Raw genomic sequence first — 26,322 nt, 5'->3', positions numbered from 1 at the left:
AAACTACCACTCCTCCAAGATTTTCATTTATATTATTCTGAACATCGATTTTCTTTGTGCCTGCTTTGTTTCCGCAAAGTATTTCGTTATTGGTCGCTTGCAGCTTTGTATATTCTCGTTTTTACCCTGCCAAGTCATGAATCTCTTATTGCAGATTATGTCTTATAACAAGTCGAGATTTCCGTTGTTGTGAATTACTCTTTATTCTTTTAATAAATCTTTACGGTTCGTTGAACGCCAAGATATTTACAAAGCACAATCAGATCTTAATTAAATTTTAATGTATGAATTTTAATGTGAGTGATTACTCGAGTAGCATTTTTATTTTTTTTTCCAATTGATGGGCTCTGACGCTAGAACCGACGTACGATAAATATTACAGCAAGTCGAATTGCAGCTGAAATGTTGGCCACTGAAATTTTAAATAGGGTTTCAACGAAACACTAAAAGCTTTTATTTATGTAAATGAACACTAAATATGCGTTATTGCACCAATTAGGTTTTACCAAGGAATAGTTATTTACATTCATAGAACTATAAGCAGGGTTTTACGACTCGGCAGCAATATCGGAAAATTGTGATTTACAAATTCAAGATGCTAAAAAATTGTTGACACATCACTAATATTTTAATGATTTAAACGTGTAAAAGAAGCTCATTTCCTCTTTTCCTGGTCTTAACAAAGAACCTCAACGAATCAAACTTTTGAAATTAAATTAACCGAATCCGATTATCACAGCGCACGCATTACCAACTTCTTGTGTCTCAGATTTCCCTAACAAAACGATTTTTCAGCCCGCCCAAATTGCTCATAATTACCGCATTCATCAGCTAAAACAGTAATAACTCGAAGTATTTTTTCATTTAAAAACCAATTAATTAAGCCGAGAATTGAATTTATACGGGTATCTGACACCCAATTGTTCAACTAATGGAATCAAGTCAGTTCAAGTCAATCAGAGCCAATTTTAAGTGACCCTGTTGAAATTTTTGTACGAAATGAATCAGCAAATGATACAGAAGCTTTGTTTCAAGACGAAATTTGCAAATCTTGGGCGTAGGGAAAGTTCACCACCAACGGATGGCGGGTTCTCTTCCGTTAATTTGGGGACGGAGGAATCGCTAGATAAGGATGATTTGGAGATGTCACAGGATCTCAAGAAGGTCCGGAGAGAAATCGAGGAGTACGTGAAGAATCGGAGAATGGCATTCGAAGAGAAAATGTTCGAAAAGTTTTATTTGATGCGTATCGAACAAAGCAGGAAGTTTATAGATTTAATTAGGAAAATTAATAAGAGTTGGGATGATTTCGTGGATTATTTGAAATCGATTGGAGCACAAGGGGCTTCTGGCGATGGAGATTGTACAGTCTATAGTCTAACCAACAGTAGCAGTCTTACAGCGATGTCACATGTGACTAATAACTCCAAATAATAAAAGGGTTGTCGACCCATTTATTGTCATGTTTAAATTTCGCAATTATATTTTATAGTTCATTACCGTTTGTTAGTTTTTCCGACATCCGTCGCATCTATCATCTCTGAACAAATTGAACTTTAAATATGAAGATGTCAACTTGCACCTGCATCCCAAGTCTAGAATTTAGGTTAAAAGCCTGCTCGCTGATATGAAAAACGAAACTTATTGACTAAACTTGGCCTATTTGGCTTTGGCTTCACTTCAATGCAAAATTTATATTTAGGACAAAGGGCGGTACTACAATATTATCCTGTCGAAGCGTGAAAATGTCAGTGCATAAATAAGGGTCGATTTTGGTTTCTGGATAGTGTGAATATCAGGAATTTGAGTAAGATCCATGAATAAACTTGCGACGTGGTGGGGACGCAATTACCTCAAAAGTGTCTGACAAGCATAATCACTGATCAGTATGTTCCGCTTTATCTTTGTCGGTTGTTTGCATCGGTTTCGCTGCGGAGTGAAGTGTGATAGTGAAAATGCAGTTTTGTAATTTTAAGTTTTAAGGGTAGGAAAATATTGAAATCAACTTCAACAAACTTCTCCATGAAAATGAAATCTGCAATTATCACTTTTCAAAATTTTGCATTAGCATTTTGCATTGGTTAATTTTTGGTCTTAATTTCTACAATTTTCGATGTCATGTTTTTTCTGAATATTTCGAAAATCAATATATTAAATTGGATGTGGACTCGCTGTAATGCCTCTCGCATGCATTTCTTCAATTTTTTTTATTGCTTAAGTTGGAGTTGCTGAAAGAATTTTCTAAAATTTTGCCATAACTTTATGACCACTGCTTAGTATGAATCAAAATACATACCGATGGGGACCGTTCGCCTCAGTATCAGTTTCTAAGGTTTATAAGGATATTTTTTTCATGAAAATCAAAATTTAATTGTAAATTTTAGAAAAATCGCGCTTTTATGAATTTGAATAAAATTTAGAGAATTAGAAAGTTTCATCAGTGGTCCCCAGCATAATACCTAATAGCATAATACATAATAATTGTATACCAAAACACGCTTTTTTTCACAGTTCGGAAGAAGAAATTACAAATAAACGAGATTTAGATGTAGCATTATATTTCTCAATTTTCTTCATCGATAGTTAAATAACAAACCTTGATGAAAATATCCCAATCATTTTTGTTTACATTATCTGTCTGCAAATAAAGATAAATCAACAATTTCTTTCCACATACATAAACTTGGCACCACTTCCACGAAACCACGAACCGCAATTTATCCTACTATAAACAATGACGAATTCTGATCTAAACCGACAAGAATTGTCCACAGAATGATCTCCGATTTACCATAAAGCGGATATATTTTATTTTATTTACATGAACTTTATATTTCCCTTTTCCTGAGATAGTTTTGGATCAATTGGAAATAGTATTGTCTGAATTACCACACTGTTCTAATAATAAATAAATGACAAAAGCGTTGATAATTTAAGCGCACTATAAACAGTGATAAGTGTTGCCCCCAGTTAAATTTTTCAGACAGAGGTCGAGTGAAAATAGAGATAAACATTTCTCATGGATTAAATAGAAAACAAAAATACTGCATCTGAGCGAGATGTTATCATTGCAGCCTTTGGAGCGCACGTAGTCTGCAAAATAAGAGCACTAACAGAAATTGGGAACGCCGGCGTCGTGATTAAAAGTGCATAAAATGATTTAGAGTGACCTCGTGATCACTCGCAATTACTCAGTTTCAATTTATGCCCCGATAATTATTATTAAATAAACATATTTGAATGTGCGAGATGCGTCAGTAATAATTATGAATCCATATAAATCTACTGTTTACCGTCCTTTTATTTATGTTTGCTATAAATTCCGGAATAAAATATTAGGGTATTGACATGGGGGGCGTTAAATCAACCGGTTTTATTAATTTAGGGTGAAGTTTGTCATAGCCCACAGCAGTTTTCCACTCTTTGACTGTGCAAACTCAGCGACCAGAATGCAGGAAATTTCCTGCACCGCTCGAATTATATGACCGTTATGGTTGCAACACGCAGTTTCATTTCACACCATTTCTTCACCCAAATATGTCAAAAGCGAAACTGCATGTCATAAAATAACGGTTACCCGCTTCGCACAATTATTTTCTCTGTAGAGGCGAAGGATGCACACCTCACGCGTTTTCCTCGCAGTTATGAAATACAGACTCCGCTATAAATTCTGCCGACAAAGTGGCCGTCAAGGTGTGCTTCCACCTATGCATACCAATGCGGTTTAGTCGGTTATTGAATGGCCAATGTTCGGTTGGGTGTAAAGACTGTCCCACTGGCGTCTGTCTGGGTGTTTATTCAGTCACATGTTGGTGGAAATTTATTCGCGTGAGTACACAGACACAGTGCCCAGCTAATGCTTTTCTTAAAATATCTCAGGTTTAGAAAGGTTGTTCAACTGCGGGTGCAGATTTAGCTGCTTTTCTTCAGAAATCTTCGCTAAATGTATTTAATTAAGGCGTCTCGGTACAGAACGGTTTATTTAAACAACGTAAATCATTGCTGTTACGGAAAAATTGGTAGTGGAATTTGTGTGTTGACGTTCACAACTTTTATGTTAAGTTCTAACTATTTATATTGTCTTTCCAGGCGATGAATGCGTGACCCAACCATCTAAGAATGTCTTCCTTCTACGTGTTCGCCACACTGCTGGCAGTGTTGGTGGCGGCCTCAGCTCAAGCCCCAGACGAAGACTTCGGATTCGACGTTTCAGACGAGTTCGAGGTGGAAATAGACAGCAGCTCTCGGAAGCTATGGAACAACAAAGATATCACCGCTTATGCCGGCAAAGTTTTCCATTTGGTTATCCCGAAGGAGGATTTCGGCAAAGATGTCGAAAGTTATGAGGTAAGGCCAAGGATTAGGCTTGTAAGAGGAGACGAAAGATAATTGCGTATGGATTAGCGCCAGAAACTCCAAAAACAGGTCGATGAGTTTGTCAGGGGCTGTTTCTGTTTTACGAGCTTCTTGCACGATTGTTAATTAGTCGACTTCGAAAGAATTACTACGATAGTGGAAGAAAAGTTCGCAGTTGAACACTTGCCAGGAAGTTCGTGAAAAAAGTGCTTTAGAAAAGTTTCTTTGCGGAAGTAAAGTTATCTGGGGGTGTTGCACAAGAACCGGGTAAAAATTGATATTTCTAGTTGTGTTGTGAACCGGAAATCGCTGAGACGAATTGCAGTTATTAAGATTTATGAATATTGAATTCAGGACGAGGACTTGAAAAATGTCTGATAAGAGGAGTAAACACTAGTAACTCAAACGGAAGGATTAAAATCAATAATTGCGAGAAAATGTTTAATCTTGTTCAGAACACTTCTTTCCTCTTTGTCACGTCATTTCTTGCAGACACCCCTTTACATTAATCTGAATGACACTTTTAATAGATGAGTGACAATTTGATGCACTACTACAAACACCAATTATTCCATCCGCAACGTGACCGGACAGGCTAAAGGACGTTCGGTTGATTGAAAGTGACAGTAATGATTTAAAACTTCTTCAAATTATTGATAACCCTTTAGAGGCTAGACTAATCTAATCTTGTTTAATAAAGCAGCTCGTGCTCTTCACCATGTGTACCAAAATAATCACCTGGTCTGGTTAATTTTGGATCGCTCTTACCATGACCCATCACAATGTTACATTTTATTTAACTTGAAATATTTGTATTGACGGATGTGATACGTAAAGTCAACATCGCAAGACTGCGTGGTAGGTGGTACTTTCACATTAAGATAAGCATTGTCCAGGCAGGCGGCTAGTACTTACTCTGATTCAATATTTATGTTATTTTTAATTTGAATAATCAGAATGAGTCACTTGTGATGCAGATTTACCATATGCACGTCAGAGAACTAAATTTATGTTATTATCAAGACTCCAACCAAAATTTACGACAGTACTTGAGGAACTGCGTGTATTGAAAAGAACAATGGACCTTCGGGGAGATGAGCACATTAATATTCTTCCCAACGTGAATTCCAAACCTGAAGTGCAACCTTCTCACCTTTGAGGATATAATACACTTTAATCATTGATCTCGTCTTTGATTCCATGATGATAGCCCATACTTTTGAATAATTTATGAAGAGTCTATTAGTTTCCTATTGTTAAATTAGAACAAACCAACTACATTGTTCCATACATGAATATCCAATCTTGTAATGAGGCAGAGATAGACAATTTCTGGGAAAATGAAACAAACTCTGCACAGTAATTTAAATTTAATTCAGAAACAGAGAATTGTCACTATTCGTGGTATATTCAGTGGCGTTCTTCACAATAGTTCAATGCTGCTATTTACAGAGTTATCATAGAGTTATTAATGACATTAGATAGCATTCATGAAAGTAGTGGCCACATAAATTCACACCGAGACGATACACCCTCCAATAAGATTTGGATGATAAAAATGCAAATAAACAACGAAAAGAACTGGGTGTTGGTTGAATAAAATCTCCAAGGACCGCACCATATTTCTCCAAACGAGTGCAACTTTTTATCAGAAGCATTAGCAGTAATTTAATTAATCTTTGCCGACCGCGCTTGGATAAAAATTATTGCTGGAATATTGACGCAATAAAATCTCGACTAAGCACAGTTTAGCACAATCTGCGATGTGCAGGGCTGTTTTACGAGGAGCGACGTAAAATCAACCGTTGATCAGATATACAGATTATGAAATTACGAGCCGTTTTATCTGTGTCGAATTGGTTTTGATGATTAACGGTGATAATGACAGTGTGGCCTTTTGGGATCTATCGGCGTCTTTATTCAATTAAAACCGATTGCCGGAAACATAAAAGCGATGGTAAAACGAATGTCTTGTTTCAGCCATTAAGCGGAATTTGTTCATTAAATGTAGGGACAATTATCCGCCAAACAAGCTGAAGAAACGGAGAGACAGTTTTCAATTCGGACTAACACGAAGTCTGCAATTTTTGTTTCAATGTCCTTCTTTTATTCATGATTACAGCAGATGTTTTTATTCTTGCACTGAAATGGTCTATGCAAAAGGTGTGTCATTCATGCTCATCGCGCCTCTTCAGTTTCGTGTCACGTTCGACTTTACTAATAAAGATATTTGACTGGCATTTATGCTGACCGTTTTATCACTGTTTTTGTTCAATCATTTGGTATTTCAGGCGAAACGTGTCGACGGCTCGTCCTTGCCCATGTGGTTACTCTTTGATAAAGTCGGGGGCGTTTTCTGGGGGGTACCGTTTGCAGAAGACATCGTTACTCTTCATCTAGTCATTAAAGCTCAAGGGAGCGACAAAAACATATCAGAAGAGGTCACGATAAACATGCTCGAATCGGCTGATCTCAAAGCGGAGGACAAATGTCCCAGTACTGAAGATAAAACCGTACTTACCCTTCTCATCGACAAGGGCGTCAGGGCAATCAAACCGAAACAAAGAGTGATAGCAGTCAACAACATCGCTAAATTCTTTGGCTTGCCTTATGTAAGTTTTTTAACTCTTTTGATCACTCTGTATGGAGTCGTTTTCAGAGTGCCTTCACATTAAAACCTCAATTAGAAAAAGACGATATTACGGATAGTTCGGTAGTACTAGCTGGACCGGGGAATTTGCACTCCAGATCGTCGAAATTAACGTCACTTGTTGAAGTTCCTGTGGGCTGTGATGGGAGATTATGGATGCAAACTGCACCTTTAGTACACCAGTTGAAGCAGCAAGCGAGGGACGGTACCATTGCGGAGGTATTGGGGCTTCCACTGATCGGCTGGAGAGTTAAGACAGAAACCAGACCAGCCATTAGATCGAAAAGACAAATTGATGATTATGGAAGTGGAGACTACTCAGAGTATTATGATGACAATTACGATGACGAGTACGAGGACGAAGAGGATGGAGACACGTCTCCGGTGGGTTCTTCGTCTAGCACTACGTCAACGATCAATCCTGTTCCTACGCATCCACATCGACATCATCACGGGGAGTCTTTGAATCCGGAAGAAATCGATTCCAGCATTCCTGTAAGTTGTCTCAAGTCTTTATTATCTTGTTACAAATTGTTTGGTTTGCACAATACTAATTACCACTACAAACTTTTTGCAGATTAACCGAGACCACCACCAGAAGAGTTCATCTCCACAAGTGGAATCAGAAGTAGTACCCACCACTGTACCTATAGTATACCAAACTCTTCCACAAAGTCCGTCGACAACTTCCGCTACGACGAGAGCAACAACTACCACGAGCACAACTACAACAACTACACAAAGGACGACAATCGAACAAGAAGTACCGTCGATCACAAACGGTGTTGAGATTACCAGTCCTAAGACTGATGGTGCGCCTAGTAATTACGATTACGATTACGATTACGATCTTGAGGATGACAATGAAGAGGATCCTGTCGAAAGTAGAACCATCGTCCCGCTGGTACATGAACCAAAACAAACTTCTAATTTAACAACGCTTTTAGAAACTACTACTCCTAGTACCACTACTACGACGACAAGAGTGTACGTGGTTGAAACTATTCCTCCAGTAACTTCAACTGAAAGAGAAACGACTGTTATGATTGTTGAAGACAGTGAACGGTCAACCGTTATATATCCAGAAATTGTGGATAATACAATACCGCCACCGACCACGGTGGCAACGGTACCGACTGTTGTATCATCTTCCGCGAGTACTCCAAGCACCACAAGCAGTACTACAAGTACAACAATGCCAACTCCACTCGTTATTCTGACTACTACCGAAGTACTGACGACTATTCTAGATGAAGAGGACGAAGACGAAGAAGAGGAAGGCGAGATTTCCACAGTCAAGTTGACGACTGTTCGACACATTGCAACATCACCACGAACGACCACTGAAGGCCTCGAATACGAAACGAAGAATTTCCAACCATACATCGAAAATCGGCTGAAACAAATGTCTGTTATTGCTGGAAAAATCTTCCGTTTTGTGGTGCCGAAAAACACATTCAACGATATGGAAGACGGCTACAATTTAACGCTGGAATTCTTAAACGCGAAAGGAGAGCCTTTGTCGAAGGATTCATGGTGTCACTTCAATCCTCTTAGGCGAGAAATTTATGGATTGTAAGTAAAATTCAATCTCCATTTTAATGCAGATTTTAATTAAATGATTTCAGACCTCTCGAAGAGGATGTGTCGAAGTGGGAATACATGTTGAAAGCGACCGACAAAGAAGGAGCTTCGGTCACTGATGTGTTTACCATTCAAGTGCAACAACACAAACTGCAGCGAGTTGTAAACCACGAAATTTCGCTCTACATGCGAATAGAGAAACACCAAGAATTCCCGCATTTTGTGGACTGGTGTCTGAAAACCCTGCGCGCCTTAGGGCGCATCTACAATACGAATATGACGGAAATTACCGTCAGGAATGTCAATTACACAAGCGAACCCGTTATTTTTACGTGGACCAACGACTCCATACCGACGAACTACTGCCCGGTTGAAGAAATTGACAATCTTTACAAGGTAAAAACGCGCGAGGGGTAACACGGAATTTATTCCTTCTTCACAGATGTTGACGGCCAACGACCGCGGAGATCCCAACCAGGAACTGGGGATGTTGTTAGCACCGGAACTCAGGGTGAAAAAAGTGACTAAACACGGCTTAGGTGTCTGTGAAACACCGCAAGTCCCGGTAACACCTCCAACCAATTTCTCGCCGTTCTTGAGAAATCCCGTGGATCACATAAATGCGACTGTTGGAGAGCTGCTCGTGTTTAAAGTGCCAGATGTGAGTATTATATCCTCTTATTGTAGATTTCTATGCTGTGGGTGTATTTGACAGCTATTACGTTATCCGACGTCTTAATGCTCAAAGACGCCACTTTGCCTGTATGACGATTGCAAGAGACATGATGCGGCATAATGCAGTCTTGAAATTGATTAATTGCGAATTTATTTAGACTGTATGACCAACTAAGTTCTGTTATTTAGGACACATTCTACGACCCTGAAGACACGGATTCAAGAACTTTGAACATTTCGCTTCTGACCTCAGACCATCAAGCGATAAAACCAAATAATTGGCTGCAATTTGATAGTAAAAACAGAGAGTTTTATGGAATTCCCAGGAAGCCCAGTCGCAGTGAATATCATCTCGTTTGTGTAGATAGTGGTGGATCAACTGCCACCGACAGCTTGGAAATAATTGTCTATCCAGCTCCAAAGATTCACTACAATGTCGAGTTTAGTATGACTATAGAAACCCCGTACGATACCTTCGTCAACAGCGCATCCATGCAAAGGAAATTTATTGAGAAATTACAAGTGAGTTTTAACAATAATGTCTTGTTCGTTTTTATACAATACGATCTTTTTCAGGAAATTTTCGGCGACCGGAACTCGAGTTTTATCCAAACGACTCCTTTTAAACAAAAAGACCACTCAACCATCGTCACATGGTATAACAGATCGTTGAGTACCATAAAATGTCCGCATGAAGAAATTAGCCACCTGGAATCGATGTTGAAGAATCAGCACGACCGCGGAATTTCGAATCGCGTCTCGAATATAATGGAACCCGAGTTTTTGATCTCAAAAATTAGCGTCTTAACAATGGGTATTTGTAGAGCTAAAAAATTACCGCCTCCTCCGCCTGTCCACGAAGATGCAATCATTCCCGTGGACGAGAAATCTCCGGAGGCCAGTGCGGACGAGTACCAATACTTAATGACTTTTATAGTACCTGCCGTGATCATATCAATAATGCTGTTTTTGGCCGCCGTCGCCGCATGCGTCTTGTACCGTCGACGAAGAACCGGAAAAATGAACGTGGAGGAAGACGGCCGACAAAGCTACGGTAACAAAGGGATTCCTGTGATATTCCAAGAGGAGTTGGAGGAGAAACCGGAATCTGGAACCAAGACTCCGGTCATTTTGAAAGATGAAAAACCTCCGTTAGCACCTCCGGAGTATAGTAAAAGCGGCTCTTTGAAACTCACAGATGACTCGGAACCGTATCAACCACCACCTCCTTTCACTCGGACTCAAGATAACGGAAGACAGCCCCGACCAAAGCCCACTCCTACCTATAGGAAACCACCCCCGTACGTGCCTCCCTAACAATTACATTTCACGTTTTTTCAGCAATAAGCGATTGGTTTTACTGCCAGTAATGTTTGATTTTAACTTCACTTAAAGTTTGCAAAAAGGGGACCCTTAGATCGGTTTTAAGGGTAACTGTCAAAAATGTGATGTAGTTGTTGGTGATTACGTAACTTTGGGTCCCGTTTTTTCTACATTCTCACGATGCCAAATCAGTGAACACCGCCTGCAGCTTCTTCGATTTTATTATCGCCTTCTTCTGTTGAGTAGTTATTGTCTTTCTCTGTGATATTGATTTCGTTCGTAACAATAGAAATTTGTTTGTAGGCGGTGAATAAAACTCTTTATTTGTATAAAAGCTATGAACCAAAACATTTTTAACTTAAAATTTCATTACGGAACAATAACTACTGTGTTTTGTAACAATAATTGTATTATACTGCATAACTCTATATTTTATTTACTGCCAACGGCAATGTAGGCTAAGACTCTTAACCGTAATGTTATTTGTATGAATAGTACGCGAATATATTTAAAGAATTAAAAAGAAAAAATGGAATAGTTCTTCTAAGGCTGTTTTTTTACTTTGCTTTATGATTTTAAACACACTTTAACTCTCGCACAATCTTTATATGAGTTTTACTTTTATACGTGTATCGTTGGTATGTGTATAGACTTCGTTTTAACACGTGTTCATTTGGGATATTATTGATTTTTATTAATAATGTATCATGGAATGCAATTTTATAATTAACTTAAGTTACCAATAACTTTGTACTGTAAAAATTTATAATGTTTTTATATAAGACTTTTTGTAACAATGTACTCAAATCATATCAGTAAGAGTAGACTTTATTTGTAATCAACTTTACTTACTTTAAATGGTTTGAATGTATCATATCAATAAAATCCTCATGTTTGTCCCTCATATCATACTTTTGTATTATTAACCAGTCATAATGATAATACCTAATTGTTCAATAAATGCTACAATGCTTCCACGGTACTTTATTTCAAATTCTCTCATAAAAAAAGAAGAAAATTAAAATTACGCGCTTTATTTATTTCTAATAGTATATTATGAAACGCGTTTCATAATGAACATTTTGCCGCACGCACGTTTAAGTATTAAGTGCGACAAAATGCATTTTGAACAAATATCATACGCTATTTTTTCTATTTCGCCTTATTTTAAACGAAAAAACTTGATTTTGAAATCTAGGGAATTTTAGGGTAGTTGGCATTAGCAAAATGTTCGGGAAAAAATTCCAAGTAGCCAAATCCAATTTAAGTCAGTTTGACAGGTGTGATGTTTTGAGGTTACCGGAGCGCAAGGGAGCCAAGAGAGCAAAGATCTTGATCATGATCATGATGGTTCTCTTGCATCCAGAGTTTTTCTCCGATGAATTATTAAGCCAAGTACAACAAGAAATAATAGTGTATTGATCGATTTATCATGGTTTATCAAAAGCAAAATCTAAATTGTCAACGTTGACGGCAAGTTGACGGTTTGTCTGCTGCAAACCTAAGAAAAATATAAGTTCCTGGAAATTTTGGCACGAGATTGGTCCATTACGATACCGAAATACGCTCAAACGCGTATCGAAATATCTTCATTATGAACGCGAAATAAAAAAAAGTATTTATGACATGACAGTTCCCATGGAAATAAACGTCACTTTAATAATAATGTTAGGTTAACATTTGTGCATTTACTAGTCATGTGATGGTGAGAGTGAGCGCGAAATTTAAAAACAATTCTTAATTTAATCCCAAAAGGAAAAGAAATTTCAATGAGATCATGATAAAAATTGAATTAAAAAAAAGGAACTTTAACAGATTTTGAATAATTGAGCGTCTGCTGTGTTTACTACAGCTAATCGTCACTTCAATAAAACCATTTTACGATCTTTGTAAATATTTGTCGCTAATCTATACAAGTTCGATCATTTTTTCCTATTTTGCATTGTATAACGTCCCGAGTCAACTCAGCTTGAAAAATTTTTACGTAAAAAATCGACCTTCTAATAATAGCACTAACCGCAACGTGAAAAGCTTTCAAAGGAAAACTCGTTTGATGTATTGTCATTTAAAATTTCCGTGCATACATAAACTTATTGAAGTAAACTTCTAGATTAGGTAAACCATATCTTGGTACGTAATTGAAAAAGTTTTTTATTTGTCAATCGCGAGATATAATTGACCTCGTAATACTCCAAATTCCTTTTGATAATTGCGGTTTCCATTGTTTAAGATCTCGAGATGTGTAAGTGTTGTGGCACGTCTATCTTTAGCTGCTTATTAATTCAAAACCATTAAAGTAATTATGAGAAAGTGTTCGCTTTTCAGTGAATTAGCGAATGGGATGAGTCATATTATGTTAATTTGTCATCAGCGATTATGAATCAGAGGAGCAACAACGTGACTGGTATGAACTAAGCGGATAGCGCGAAATGATAAGGAATTATATAAGAAAACAATTTATTTAACTATTAGTAAGGCCCCTTTAGAAGTCAGCATTTTTTTAAGGATTTTATCGTTTTTAAGGTATTTCAAACGGAAAAAACTTGACTTAATGACAGAAGACGATAGGAGAAATAACAGAGATGAAATTAATAATTAGTTTCACGTTTTACGTAAAAAGATCAAAATGCATTAACATTGTAACTTTTTAATAAACCTACCTTAATAACAGTAAAATTTTTGAAATATACCTTAAAAACAGGGTAAAATTCTTAAAAAAGTGTTGTGTTCTGAAGGGGCATTACTAGTAGTTATTTACTTGTAAGATACAATAGTTATTATGGAAAAGTTAAAGCTATTATAAAGATAGGCAACTCGCACACATCACCTAGAGAGTTGTCTATAAAAATTAGTTTTTCTTTTTTTCTGGGAAATAAGAAACTAATTACTTTACAGCCATCAACTTTACCACAGATTGATAAAGTTAATTTTACTTATGCACCACAAAATGTTTGATAGGTTAAATAATAATGTATTACAAATAAATCAAAAATAACATTACAATATACTAATAATAAAGATACATTTCTTGAAAGTGGACACATTTAAATATTTGTGCTGCGACACTTCCCCGTCAGTTAAACCCGGAACTTTACACGCGAAAAGTGTAGTACTGGCGATAGCTACAAGTCCACAAGGGAAGGATTTCGATATAGTCGATATACTCAAACAGAACAAAGACAAACTGAAGGGGTTTATTATATTAGTTTTACATCTAGCAAGCCCCTCTGGAATCGTAGCTCGCTCAAAGCAGGGCGCAGCGATGCTTCTTCTTCTTTTTGACTTGGAGCGCGGCACGTGTGGCGTTTTCAAACACCTCCCGAACGCCCTCCTTGCTCTTGGCTGAACACTCCAAATATGCAAAAGCATTGATCTTCTCTGCCATGGAGCGGCCGTCCTGTGGCTTGACGGGCTCTTGTTTCATTTTCTTTAGCTCGTTGATTGTGTTAGGGTCGTTGCGAAGGTCTTTTTTGTTACCCACAAGGATGATTGGCACGTTGGGGCAGAAGTGTTTCACTTCCGGCGTCCACTTCTCGGGGATGTTCTCCAACGAGTCGGGAGAGTCGACCGAGAAGCACATGAGGATGACGTCGGTATCGGGATAGGATAGCGGTCGGAGCCGGTCATAATCCTCTTGACCGGCGGTATCCCACAGGGCCAGCTCCACCTGCTTGCCGTCAACCTCGATGTCGGCGACATAGTTCTCGAACACGGTGGGAACGTACACCTCCGGGAACTGATCTTTGCTGAAGACGATCAAAAGGCACGTCTTACCGCAGGCGCCGTCGCCCACAATCACCAACTTCTTCCGAATCGCAGCCATCGGACCTGCCAAAACACACAGTCAACGCCTATTCAACAGCCCAAAGATGGCGGCCGTGCAAAGGGATCAACCGAAACGGGGAGGGGCGGAATGCTACACTGCATGCACTACTAAAAGACCTTTTCCAGAGTCCTCCGAGTCGGACCAACAGCAAAACATCCAGAACTTCTCTTCCACTGGGTGGATATTTTCCCTACAGCTACCACTGGTCGGGACACATTTAATTCGCACAAATTCGACACTCACATAAACAAATCAGACTGACTGCCAGGTGGCGCTTTAGTCTATTTGATTGACATTACTGACGTCTGCGCACGCGTCATTCAAATAGTGGTTGCATGACGACGTTGGCTGCCCACGATCTCCTATCTTTCTCACTCATACACAAATTTAAAAAGTCGTCTCTATCAATTTCACGTAAACTAAAAATATGCGGACAATTCGTTTTGGAGCTAATTTTAATTTTTAAGAGCTTTGCGTTCAAAATGCATTTCCATAATTTCGTAATTGAACGTCATTTGATTTTTTACATTTTTTATATCGAACAAGCAACACTTAACACGGTTATTGAATCATTCCTTTAATAATTGCCATGTTGAATCACACAGCCACATTTTCTTCAAATCAATCATTATCAACTTGTTAAATATGTTTTATCAGAGCAGCAGAGATAAGCTTACGTGTCTTTGTAGTGTAACCGTTGATTTGCAAAAGTTTATAATGTTGCCTATATAAAATACACCCGAGCTTAGGCAACCCAAAAATCATCTTCAGGAGCTAAGGGACAATAAACAAGCAATAAACTTTAACATCAGTACCACTAAAAAAAAACATCTTCTTCTGGACCAATTAAACTAAACAAAGTTTTATTTTACAAATCACACCCTTTTGCATAGCTATAGAAAAATTTATGTACAAAAGCACTAAAATAACGTCGCTTTTTTTTTATTTAGCTTGCGCCTTATAAAAGTTAGTTCGCATAATTGGTGGGAAATGTATTTTACGCGAATGTTGCACAATACTTTTTTTTGACTGCCCATGAAAGGGTTTTATGTCAAACTACAAAATGAAAACAGTCGTAAAAAAATATTTTCGAGTTTATATTCTTGATTTCATATTTTTTAATTTTTACATAGCTAAATAGTAAACTTGTTGTTACCTTCTATTGTACAGATTTCTATAAAGTGGATGCTGGTAGAAGGCATTTTTTTGAACAAGAGCAGCCAAACTTTTAAGGAAAACCCATTTACAAAAAAAGCTTTAAAATGGGCAAACAAATCGATAAATCGACAAATCGACGATAAAATCTTTAATTTCGTTATTCTTATTCTTTCCAAACTGTATGCATGCCACAATTTAAGAAAAGTCGCACGACCTATCGTTCATTCCTTTTTGTTTAAAACAAAACGAGAATAACATGCTTAATACAAAATATTATATTCTATTGTTATCTAAACAACAGATAAGAGTTCGTTATCTTTTCATTACGTAAATGTACCTAATTTTATCTACTTATCTACAAAATTCCAGTTGACAAATGAAGTGAATCAATCTGTGCTCGTTGCAATTAATTTAACAAATGTCCATCCAAAAGAAATTAGTAGTTGTAGGAGACGGTGCTTGTGGTAAAACGTGCCTACTAATTGCTTTTGCAAAAAATGAATTTTACAAAGACTACGTGCCGACAGTTTTTGAAAATTATGTGGCAGACATAGAAATCGATGGTAAGGAGATAGAGTTGTTACTGTGGGATACATCAGGACAAGAAGAATACGACCGTCTAAGACCCATCCAGTATCCTGAAACTGACGTTATCTTAATATGTTTCTCTGTGGTATGGAGGGATTCTTTCGAAAATGTTTCCACTCGGTGGTATCCTGAAGTAAAGCATTTTTGTCCACTCGCTCCTATTTTGTTAGTTGGAACTAAACACGATTTACGAGACAATAAAGAAGAAATTGAGAAAATAGAGAAAATGAAGAAGAGACCTGTTTCAAAAGAGGAAGCTGAACAAGTGGCTAAACGAATCGGCGCTGTTTGTTACATAGAGTGTTCTGCAAAAACGAAGTTTCATGTTAAGGAGGTTTTCTTAGAGGCAGCCAGAGCTACAATTGTTAAAAAGAAGATAAAGAAAAAAAGCAACTGTGTTCTTATTTAAAGAATCAATTTTATATTTTTTGGACATTTTAGTTTTTTACTAATCATAGTACTAATTATTTAAATTATACAAATAAGTTATTGGTTAGAAATTAAAGTGTCTTAAAAAAAGTATTTTTATCTGAATAAAGGTTTGCGTGTAAACTTATGATTTATTAGTTTTTATTTCTACAATTCAAAGTATGTAAGATAAACTGGGAATTTCGACGATTTTACATTTTTAGGTGCAATTAAACTAATAAATTCACATTTAAAAGACACAAATATCCAGTTTTATATTCAGCTATCTCTCATATTCTACTGTACATAGTAAATTAAAAAACTGAAAGAGACGTGAGAAAACCGATGGCGCAAATCGCACCTTCCTATCTGTCGGCTAGAACCTGCTAAACGCCGAAGCAAAAATCAATCCGCAGGAACACTAAAAACCAATATTATCTCTTCTGTTGGCAAGAAAGAATACAAGAAAATGTTGCTAGGAAAACTTCTTTCAGGAATTGAAAGCAAATGGCTTAGGTCTAATAGAGCTTCAATAATTTACATCCAGCAAGATAATACTAAGCCCATTTAGATTCAGATGATGAAGATTTTCGTGAAATCGTGAATGCTTTTTATAATAAAATGACTTACTAGCCTACAAATACCCCCGGTACAAACGTATTTCAATTCTATTCTACTCTGCATTAGACTGCAGCTAGCAATATTGACAAATTACTCACCTTTGCTGCGTAGAAAATGATTTTCACACTTTGGATCGCAAAACACGAAATAAATTTGTTTATAAAAATTGCTCAAAATGCCGTCCTTCACTGTCAATGCATGCCTGAATTCTCCGGACCATTGAAGTTAGTGTTCTCACAATTATCGCTGAGTTTTGGCGAATTGTTTCAGCCACACGTTCACTTAATTTTTCCACTGAATTCACGGGGTTCGCGTACACCAACTCTTTCATATGTAACCACAAGAAAAAATCGCAGGGATTTAAGTCTGGCGAACGCGGGGGCCACAACACTTTTTCATTTCTTTCTACCTATCCACTTGTTTTCAAAGTGTACATTTAGGCATTGGGACGTGGGCACTGTACAGACGCTTTGTCCCGACCTTCCCCAGAGAGAAGTATCATATCCGTGTATTCCATGTTGGTATAAACAATTTTGGTAGCACCTTTTGCACTTTAAGAACGATCTGATAACTTTGCCACTGTGAAAATTCACAACAAACTGAGCGTTTTTAATTAAATTACAGCTGATCAGTCGTTTTTGTGACAAAAAATTGTGATAAGGTTTAAGTCAAAAAAACTCGTTGCGAAAATGAAAGTGAATTTGCTTAGAAACATCGAACGGCTGGCCAAATTAAAGGCGGAAAAGGCGAACATCAAAATGCGTTTACGAAAAAAATTATCTAGAAAATTTGGAGTTCTTGATGCGTTCTAACCGGTTAAATTTTGTGTATTTAATTTCATAACACAGAAATGCAACTGTGTGCTTAATTAATTGATCAAAGCTATATTTTTGGGCATTTTTGTTTTTGCTAACCATGGTAGTAACTACTTAAGTTATATAAATACTCCTAAATTATTCGGTGGAAATTATGGAGTCTCAGTTAAAGGATTTTTTCTGAATAAAAGTTTGGTGTAAACTTATATTGTTTGTTTCTATGTTTCGAATTCGAACTAAGATAAATTGGGAATTTTTGCGGTTTTATTATGTACACTTGTATACTTAATTAAAATAATAAATTTACTTTTAAAAGATAAAATTGAAGACCTGACATAAATCACGGGCTTAGCGACTATTCAAAATCACACTCACAAATGAGTTAAACATTTTTTTTATACTAGACATTGTTATATTAACTTGACGGCAAAATTTATATTAAGTATTAGGCTTTGAGTAATGGACTAGCAACATAATTTTTGCAGTCAGGTTACCATGACAATGTCTAGTATAAACGAAAAAGTTTAATTATCTCAAAAGATTATTTGGCGCTTAGCCCGTTATTTATGTCAAGTCTTCAATTATCTAGTTTTATTAGCGTTTTAAATAAAAATTGATTTTCAAATTGGGTACATAATAATACATACAGATGTAAGACTGGATTCTAAGCAAACAAATGCGAAAAAAGGGTTGACCCAATTCGCAAAATTTTTGCCCCCTGACGACAACTCTAAACTTATTCAAACGCTTCTAATTATTCGGTTATTTGTTGACGTATGTTAAAAATTCACGCAGTTTTGGATTCCATGTGAAATTCTGCACTAAATGAGTTTGTGTCATAAGTAAACGAGGTATTGATCAAAGTAAGTTTTCAGAGGGTCTTTTTGAGATAAACTTTAGGAAACTTTTTTAAAGCAGAAACGACTTTTAATAATATCTTTGAGTTGGACATCAATCAAAAGTGGAGCTCTATGTATAATCTGGCCAAATGTCAAATCGTTTACGAGTCCGGGCCTAAACATAAAAAATTCAAACTCTTTTATTGTTTGACTCGAATTTTTTCTAAAAAAATTGACGTTATCTAAGAGCGGATTCTAAGCAGCAAAAGCGACAAAAAAACAATGGTAAACCCCGTTTTGTTGTATTTTATGTCTTTAGTTTCGGAGATTTGGAGTGTAAACATTTTGAAATTAAAAAATCACTATCCGAAATTTTAAACCCTTTTAATTTAGTTATTTGCAAACTTACGTTAAAGAGCATAGAATAGGGTAAGTAACACCAGATCCTTAGCAACAAGAATGTGAATTTATCAAGATTTACTACGCAAAAACCCCAAAAAAATTCGAAATATTGGAACTAACATCTTTACAAATCAGATTATATAGACAATAAATTTGCATAAAAACTGTGTATATTGCAAGTATATTTTACTACGAATTGTTTGCAACAATTAATTTATAAAACAATTTAATACATATTTAAATTTTAAATTTAAAAGCGCGCTTCAACGTCCAGTCAGCTGATCACAGCGCTTGCGTTCAATTCGGCGTTCTGTGTTGAGGTTAGGATTCGAAACGAGTTTCATTATTTACATCATAAAAACTGGTTTGTTCGTTTGTAGACTTTGAAAAATGACTACTAATATGATCCATTGCCAGTTATGGATGGGCAGTGTGAGTACGAAATATCCAATTTTCATTTCTACCTAGTTTTTGCTATGATTCCTATGTTTGCAGCTGGAGCCCTACATGACTGAAACTTTCATCATTTCTGCGTTTCGTAAAATGGGAGAGAACCCCCTCAATGTAAAAGTAATGCGAAATAAATTTACTGGAGAGGCGGCTGGTTATTGTTTTGTTCATTTTGCCACAGACGAAGAAGCAATTGATGCAATGCATAAACTGAATGGAAAACCAATCCCAGGCACATCGCCTTTGGTAAGATTTAGATTGAATAACGCAAGTAACACGGGGCGCACTTTATTGGACCGTGAATTTTCCGTGTGGGTCGGAGATTTAAGTCCAGACGTGGATGACTACAACTTGTATAGAGTTTTCTCTTCAAAGTACAACACAATTAAGACAGCTAAAGGTGAGAATATGTAAGGTACAGCTCATTTTTACCAGTTTGTTTTAGTAATTTTGGATACTAGTGGATTCAGTAAAGGCTATGGATTTGTCAGATTTGGTAGTGAAGATGAAATGAAAGACAGTTTGACTTCAATGAATGGTTATGTAGGTCTAGGAACCAAAGCCTTGAAAATTTGTAATGCGGTCCCTAAACCAAAAGGGGCTCTTACTCTTGGGACTTCACCTACCTCTAGCACCACCCCTACCTTCACACCTACCACTGCAGATTACAGCCAGTATTATGATCCCTCAACTTACTGGCAGAATTATGCAAATTGGCAGACAGTAAGTTGAATTGCGGCACAGCAGTCCAAAGGTGGGCAAAACTTACGCTACTTTAGTACAATGGTGGGCAAAAAAGTGGAATGTTGTGGCCAAATAAACACATTTTTAATGGAAAAATACTAACATATTTCAAAATGACGGCCAAATAATTAATTTCAAGTTTCAATTTAGGCTTTACTTTCTTCTCTTTAAAGGACGTTTCGTTTTGCAGTTACAATTTTTTATTTTATATAGTATATAAAGTAACCCAGAAGGTATAAGGCTATATAGCAGCAGTAAAATTATCCCATTGTGTAAAAGTTAACTTATCTACATTAGAAAACATCCCAGAGTTGTAAACCATCTGGTTGTACCGCAGCGCTTACTTTGGTCACTTCGACCAGTCCCGGCTTAATAATATTTAAAAATTATGGAAACATGTGCATGAATTACATCAAACTTCGACAAAGAGATTATTATTAATTGTAGATTACCCACATTTCTATTGTTTTTCTCAAAGAATGTAATAAATGGTAAATTAAGCACCACAGATAAATCCTAAGTTTATGATTACTAAAATAATTTAAGCCGGTTCTGGTTAGTTCAGGCAAACCATGATTTATTGTTGGGACACGCGCTTGCCGATAAGGGTACAAAAGAGATGATAACACTGTGCTAGCTGCAAAATGCAACAAGCTGGGCACTTGGTGGGTCAAACACAGCCGCATAGGCTGAATCCAATAATATGAATTTTATTTAAAAGTTAGCTCGCATTTGCGAATAATTTAAGTTTGACAATTTTTAACACTAGACCCAATCAAAACGCAATTTTTAAAAGTTTATTGACTATTTATTGAACTTAAATAATAGAAAATCAATGCCACACACATAAACTAACAAAATTGTTAGCACACAACTACACAACTAGATTCAAGGAGGTAAATCGGCTTTACTAAAAGTTTTTGCAGAAAACAGATTTCTCTTAGTTTTTGTTTTTTTTGTCATTTGCAATTCATTAAATGCATTTCCTTCTGGGTTTAATGCTTTTTAAGCATTTTTAATATTTTTTTTTACAATTCCTAGTTTGATGTTAAAGCTATGGTAATCAAATTTTTTCGATAGGCACTTTTATTATATTGTTTTGACGCAATCTAAATTCCTTCCTTAAAGGCCAGCACATATAGCACATATTTTTGGTATAACCCGTTTGTATACCTTTTAAAAACGCCACTACTTTTAAGTCGACACACATTTTCCACTTATGGTCATTAATTCTATAATTTTGACCACCTGACCTGACCACGGAGTAGGAGGTTGGCTGAAAACTTCTAGAACGTTCACGCATCGTCTATGCAAGGTTCTCGAAGGTTTAGGAAAGCTCTAAAAGATTCCAAAAAGTCAACATTAAAAAGCAAAAATTTTAAAACGGAAAATTTCAAAATTGCAAAATTTCGAAAACGCGAGCTAACATTCAAACACGGTAAGCACTGTTGTATTTAACATACTTAATTAAGATTTACCCCAGGGATGCCCAACCTGTTGAGGAAAAAAATATTGCAATTCGAGCACAGTGTAATTGACGGTCAAAATTTTTATTAGTGCAATATAGCCTTATACCTTCTGGGTTACTTTACACAAAAGATACAAAATATGAAAATGAACGTTTATACAATTTGATGCTTAATTCTTTATGCGTTGGGTCAAAAAACTTACTATAACAAAAAGTGTTATGAATTTAATTGCATCAAAGAAGTGTTGAAATAGTAGTAAAATAGGTCTTCTTTTCTATCCTATCTAGCTCGCCATGTTTTGAGTTCGTTCAGAAGCATATGGTTGAAAAATAGAAAAAAATTGTACTGATTGAACCAGAAGTTTGCCCATCCTGTCTTTTCTAGAGGCGGAAGTACACTTATTAAGTCTTAGTTTGAACATAATTAAAAAATATATTAGCGTCGTACTTTTAGAAACATTGAAATTTGTCATTTGGTCGCCATTTTAAAAGATCGTCGGCTTAAGTTTGTTATTTAAGTCAATGGGGTATTTTTTTGGTTATTATATCCCATTACTTCTGCATTAGTCAGTAATTTTTAATGACCATAAGAGTAAAAAAAAATACTAAATTGATTCCTGCCAATAGGGCTATTATGACCAGGGTGATGGTACTGGGGCAGAGGCATATGGAGATATGTCTGCCGTTGGACACATGGAAAAGAAGGAAGAAGATCTACTCGAGCTAATTGGTATGCTTCAACACATCCCGGTTTTGATTAACACCTTCTTTTCAGAACATTCCCTGCCCTTGGATGTTGATAAAATCAACAGAGAACGAGTTGAGCAAGACTGTAACCTGTGGGACGCTTTGGAGAGTTCAAAATGGTTACCTTGTGAAGCCTTAGAAGTAAACTGACGCACAATTTAATTGAAAGGAATTTCAACCATAGATAGGTTTATTATATGTATTTACTTAAAATATACGTGTTAAGTATTTCAATTCATAGCAAAAACAGGCTTGTTTTTGTAAAACAATGAGTATAATTGATTTCTGAGTCAAATAAATTACAACTATAATCTAAGATAAGTTTAGAATAAAGACAATGGCTTATACATTTAAACTTGTTATTTCTTTGCCAATCGAATTTTCAGGTGTAGCGGCGACATTGTTTTCCTCAGCTGGAATGGTAACGTTTTCTTCAGCCGGAATAGTAACATTTTCTTCAGCGGGAATCGTCTGATTATTCTCAATTATCTGCACCATAGCGGGTGTAGCAGATAATGTGAATAAGCTTGTAAGTCCATTTTCTTTACACGCCAAGGCTTGATTCAGGCTGTTCAAGTCACTTCCAATTTGTTGTCTTCCATTATCGCCAGTCACCATACACACTTTATACACAGCTTGTCCATTAGAGCCAGTACTCGCCATGACAACAAGAGATCCAGGTTCGGCTTTAGATCGATTTTCAGGCGCCCTATACCGATCCAAAAGTTTAGGAACGCGCCCGGAACGTGTGGGCTTTTGTATAGTTTGTAACAAATTATCGCGAGTTTCTTCATCTTCAATGGACTCAACTTCGGATTCATCGGCGTCGGTGTCGTCCAACACGTTCATAATGTCTAGTGATTTTCGTTTCTTTGCGATGTCTTTGTCCATTTTCATCTGTTTTTCGCGTGGTTCTTTTACTGGAAGGGCTAAAATGAATGTAAAAAAAACAGTCTTTTTGAGCTAGTCACGTACCTGTTTTCCTCTTCTTTGCTTCTTGTTTCATTATCTTTTCCCTTTCTTTTTGCTTCTCCAGTTCCAGTAGCTCCTTTTCTTCCATTTCGACTTCGTGTTTGAAATCGTTAAAATCAAAACCGCTTGGTTGCATAATCGCTTTGTCAACTAAAGTTTTATTTACACGTTCTTCTTTCTTGAACTTCATCTTCAATTCTCTGCGCGAGCGGCGGGGAAACAATTCACACATCAGTGTAAAATCGGTGCCAAGAGTATTCAACGCTTTGTAGAATTTTAGTGTTTCTTTTTTACTCCAGTCTTTTGATCGTTTTGCTCTTTTATACACTCCGTAAACCGATTCCGAGTCACCGTTAACGACTCTTGATTTCTCCAGTTCTTCTCTATTTTTTTTCACGGCTTTGTTTTCAATAACCAAACTCTGTTCATCAACCACCAACTCGCCTTGAGGCCCAATCTTTATCTGCGGTGCTGGAATTTCATTCTCTTCATCGCTGCCAGTTTTCACAGGATCATCAACTTCTTCGTCATTCGGTTTTTGCACTTGAGGTTCCTCCTCAACTTCAGAATTCTTCCTTTTCTTCTCTCCACTCATGGGGTTGGTCACAGGATTGTAAAATATTAAGTCCATCATAGTCAGCTTCTGACGATCCGGCTTGTTATTACCGAACTTCAAATAGAAGTCTCTTCGTGCTTCTGCGAGTTTTCGCGACTGTTCCGTTCTCCTGCATTTTCTTTGAATCACCGAGTTGTACTCTCTGGGCTGTTTTTGAGGGGAGAAACATTCAGGGATGGAATTCGTGTCTTGGAGACCTGAGGCTGCGGAGGAAACCTACAGAATTGCCTTTAATTCGGAACTTAACAGTAAAATTAAGAAACTTACGGAGTCGTTGCGATGTCGGTAATTCCTCCGACTTTCATCTTCAGACTCGCTGGCACTGAAGCTGGTGTTCCGTTGGCCTAATCTTGGCACGGCTTTGATTCTCGATCTATTGATTTTGTTGGGGCTGGGGGGTGGAATGGGGTATTCCATTTCGGGGGATAGTAGTTGGGGGCTGGTGGGGTAGAGCCTTCGCGTTTCCCTTTCTGTGGAAAAAATACGGAAGTTATTATTTAAGTGATCGTTTTTGATCAGATTTCTTACCTGTTGGGGTAATTGGAGATCTTCCATAATAAACATCGGGAGGTTTTAACAAATGGTCTTGAATTTGAGCCACATTTTGGCTCTCAGGTTTATGGCTATTAATCAATATGTCTTGATTTTGGTTAGAATAAGAAATGACTTCATTTAAAATAACAATTTTACTGTTTTTTCCATTGACTGGTTGCTTCACTTCCTCTGCCTCTTTTGGTTTGCGATTGATGGCGTTTAAACTGACAGTGGGCTTAATAAACTTTCGCCTTATGAGCGCTGGAGGCTTTTGATCAAGCTTTCCGTTTTCTGTGGGGGTGCCCCCTTCAGGCAATGACACTTTTTCTGATTTTGCCCCATCTGGACTTTTTTTACCTTCCTTTTCCTCAATCGTTGCGTCTTCTTGCGCTTTCTCACTTTTCGCCCCAGTTTCTACACTTCCTACGATTTTACTATCAACATGCTCTTGATTGAGGTTAGAATTTTCTGCTAAGGGTTGATTTTCTTCAGTTGCACTTTTGATGGTTTCTTCAGGGTTTGTCGCCGTTTTTCGTCTTTGAGGTATGTTAGCTATTCCTTTGATTCGCGTCCTCCTGGATGCCATGATAATGAAATTAAGAGCAAATGTTGTGAAAGAAAATGAAATTACAATAATAACAATAACAATAATAATGTTCGTAAACGTAAAGAACTTGGTTTTAAACACTCAGAGTAAGTTGAACACTTCCATATGGCTTTACCCGCGTTGCTGGTGCACAGAGAACACATGGCAATTTAACTTTAAACAGCAGAGAAGAAAGTCGCTCGTTTTGGTTCGCAATGTTGACGTACATGTAAATGGCAACGTCGACAGATGCGACGTTGCAAGAAAAGATAAGGGAAATTTAAGTATTAAAATGATTTGAATTTGAATCAGGAAAGTTGTATTTTAATTAAAAACAAAAGTTTTCTTAAATTTGTATTTGCCATTAATTTTTTGAGTAGAATAACTAAAAACAAATTTGTTGTTTGGTAGGCAACCAACAATACGAATATGTACTGTTGTGCGCAAAAAACTTAGAAAAACATTTATTTTTTATTGCTCCAAAAGGAGCGATACGGATGATTCGTAATTCAGACGTACATTTTAAAAAAATAATTCAATTTATATTAATTTTAAACGACAAAATAATAGACAAATTATTTCAAATTAATTTATTTACTCATATACACTGGTTTTCGTAGATATTGGCAAATTGTGTTTGTACAAACACTTTTTTAATTTTTCCTTGAAATAACATAAATAATAATTAGTTCTAGTCTAGAGATAAATATTTAAACAAAGACGGCATGGCTTGCTTATCTTTTACATCAGGAGCTCATCAGTGTTTTATTACAGTATTATAATTGTAATTGATTATTTAAATTTAAGTTTATTAATCAAATTTCTATAATCATACATATTTGTTAATTTATTGTTTATTATTATAAAAAGTCTGAATTTTTTTTATGAAGTTATGTAACCTGAGAACGTTGTTTCTCATAGATGTCGCCGCATGTTACGAGTCATCCACGTCTAAGTCCT

At 36.6% G+C, this 26,322-nt stretch overlaps 4 protein-coding genes and 1 pseudogene across 7 annotated transcripts in view; 3 read left to right on the top strand and 2 right to left on the bottom strand.

Moving 5' to 3' along the window:
• The window catches only part of Dg (Dystroglycan), a 59,347-nt gene extending 47,784 nt beyond the window's left edge, over positions 1-11,563 (top strand). For 2 of the 3 annotated variants that reach the window (XM_088030743.1, XM_088030727.1), the window contains 8 exons: positions 4,090-4,347; positions 6,648-6,968; positions 7,016-7,501; positions 7,584-8,581; positions 8,635-8,986; positions 9,033-9,251; positions 9,455-9,787; positions 9,842-11,563. In XM_088030743.1, the coding sequence (XP_087886869.1) occupies positions 4,120-4,347; positions 6,648-6,968; positions 7,016-7,501; positions 7,584-8,581; positions 8,635-8,986; positions 9,033-9,251; positions 9,455-9,787; positions 9,842-10,582 (3,678 nt within the window). In that variant the 5' untranslated portion in view covers positions 4,090-4,119 and the 3' untranslated portion in view covers positions 10,583-11,563. Of the gene's footprint in view, positions 1-1,884; positions 1,985-4,089; positions 4,348-6,647; positions 6,969-7,015; positions 7,502-7,583; positions 8,582-8,634; positions 8,987-9,032; positions 9,252-9,454; positions 9,788-9,841 lie in introns of those variants that run through there. The other variant, XM_088030735.1, reaches the window with a different exon arrangement.
• Positions 11,564-13,028: 1,465 nt separating this feature from the next.
• On the bottom strand, positions 13,029-14,728 carry LOC148181338 (ras-like GTP-binding protein Rho1). Its single transcript, XM_088050220.1, has 2 exons — positions 14,531-14,728; positions 13,029-14,416 (listed from the first exon to the last, which is right to left on the bottom strand). The coding sequence occupies exons 1-2, from the start codon at positions 14,568-14,570 to the stop codon at positions 13,833-13,835; spliced, it is 624 nt and encodes a 207-aa protein (XP_087906346.1). The 5' UTR covers positions 14,571-14,728; the 3' UTR covers positions 13,029-13,832.
• A 1,208-nt stretch (positions 14,729-15,936) lies between these two features.
• LOC148181337 (ras-like GTP-binding protein rhoA pseudogene) lies at positions 15,937-16,584 on the top strand (annotated as a pseudogene).
• Positions 16,585-19,516: 2,932 nt separating this feature from the next.
• Secp43 (tRNA Selenocysteine associated protein) lies at positions 19,517-23,009 on the top strand. 2 transcript variants are annotated; one of them, XM_088050218.1, is made up of 5 exons: positions 19,517-19,677; positions 19,741-20,095; positions 20,141-20,418; positions 22,535-22,637; positions 22,683-23,009. In XM_088050218.1, exons 1-5 carry the CDS (start codon positions 19,636-19,638, stop codon positions 22,802-22,804), a joined length of 900 nt encoding a protein of 299 aa, XP_087906344.1. In that variant the 5' UTR covers positions 19,517-19,635; the 3' UTR covers positions 22,805-23,009. The 2 variants fall into 2 exon arrangements, with proteins under 2 accessions (XP_087906344.1, XP_087906345.1); XM_088050219.1 differs by having other exon boundaries at positions 19,517-19,681.
• On the bottom strand, positions 22,827-25,601 carry Bdp1 (transcription factor TFIIIB component B'' homolog Bdp1). Its single transcript, XM_088050216.1, has 4 exons — positions 24,771-25,601; positions 24,510-24,712; positions 23,630-24,458; positions 22,827-23,583 (listed from the first exon to the last, which is right to left on the bottom strand). The coding sequence occupies exons 1-4, from the start codon at positions 25,360-25,362 to the stop codon at positions 22,997-22,999; spliced, it is 2,211 nt and encodes a 736-aa protein (XP_087906342.1). The 5' UTR covers positions 25,363-25,601; the 3' UTR covers positions 22,827-22,996.
• Positions 25,602-26,322: the final 721 nt, after the last annotated feature.

This window comes from Gnatocerus cornutus, chromosome 1, assembly GCF_029298725.1.
Source record: "Gnatocerus cornutus isolate USDA-ARS CGAHR chromosome 1, icGnaCorn1.1, whole genome shotgun sequence".
Lineage (NCBI taxonomy): Eukaryota > Metazoa > Arthropoda > Insecta > Coleoptera > Tenebrionidae > Gnatocerus > Gnatocerus cornutus.
Note: the sequence above shows the minus strand (reverse complement) of the source record. Positions and strands in the feature narration are given on the sequence as shown.

What these genes read in the sequence shown, in the direction of transcription:
- LOC148181338 (XM_088050220.1), bottom strand. Translation starts at nt 14,570, where the DNA reads ATGTTTTGCTGTTGGTCCGACTCGGAGGACTCTGGAAAAG. An exon ending in CTCGGAGGACTCTGGAAAAG is followed by an intron (nt 14,417 to 14,530) that starts GTCTTTTAGTAG and finishes GTGTTTTGGCAG; the next exon opens with GTCCGATGGCTGCGATTCGG.
- Secp43 (XM_088050218.1), top strand. Translation starts at nt 19,636, where the DNA reads ATGACTACTAATATGATCCATTGCCAGTTATGGATGGGCAGT. An exon ending in ATTATGCAAATTGGCAGACA is followed by an intron (nt 20,419 to 22,534) that starts GTAAGTTGAATT and finishes TCCTGCCAATAG; the next exon opens with GGCTATTATGACCAGGGTGA. An exon ending in AGATCTACTCGAGCTAATTG is followed by an intron (nt 22,638 to 22,682) that starts GTATGCTTCAAC and finishes CCTTCTTTTCAG; the next exon opens with AACATTCCCTGCCCTTGGAT.
- Bdp1 (XM_088050216.1), bottom strand. Translation starts at nt 25,362, where the DNA reads ATGGCATCCAGGAGGACGCGAATCAAAGGAATAGCTAACATACCTCAA. An exon ending in ATCTCCAATTACCCCAACAG is followed by an intron (nt 24,713 to 24,770) that starts GTAAGAAATCTG and finishes TTTTTTCCACAG; the next exon opens with AAAGGGAAACGCGAAGGCTC. An exon ending in AGCAAAGAAGAGGAAAACAG is followed by an intron (nt 23,584 to 23,629) that starts GTACGTGACTAG and finishes CATTCATTTTAG; the next exon opens with CCCTTCCAGTAAAAGAACCA.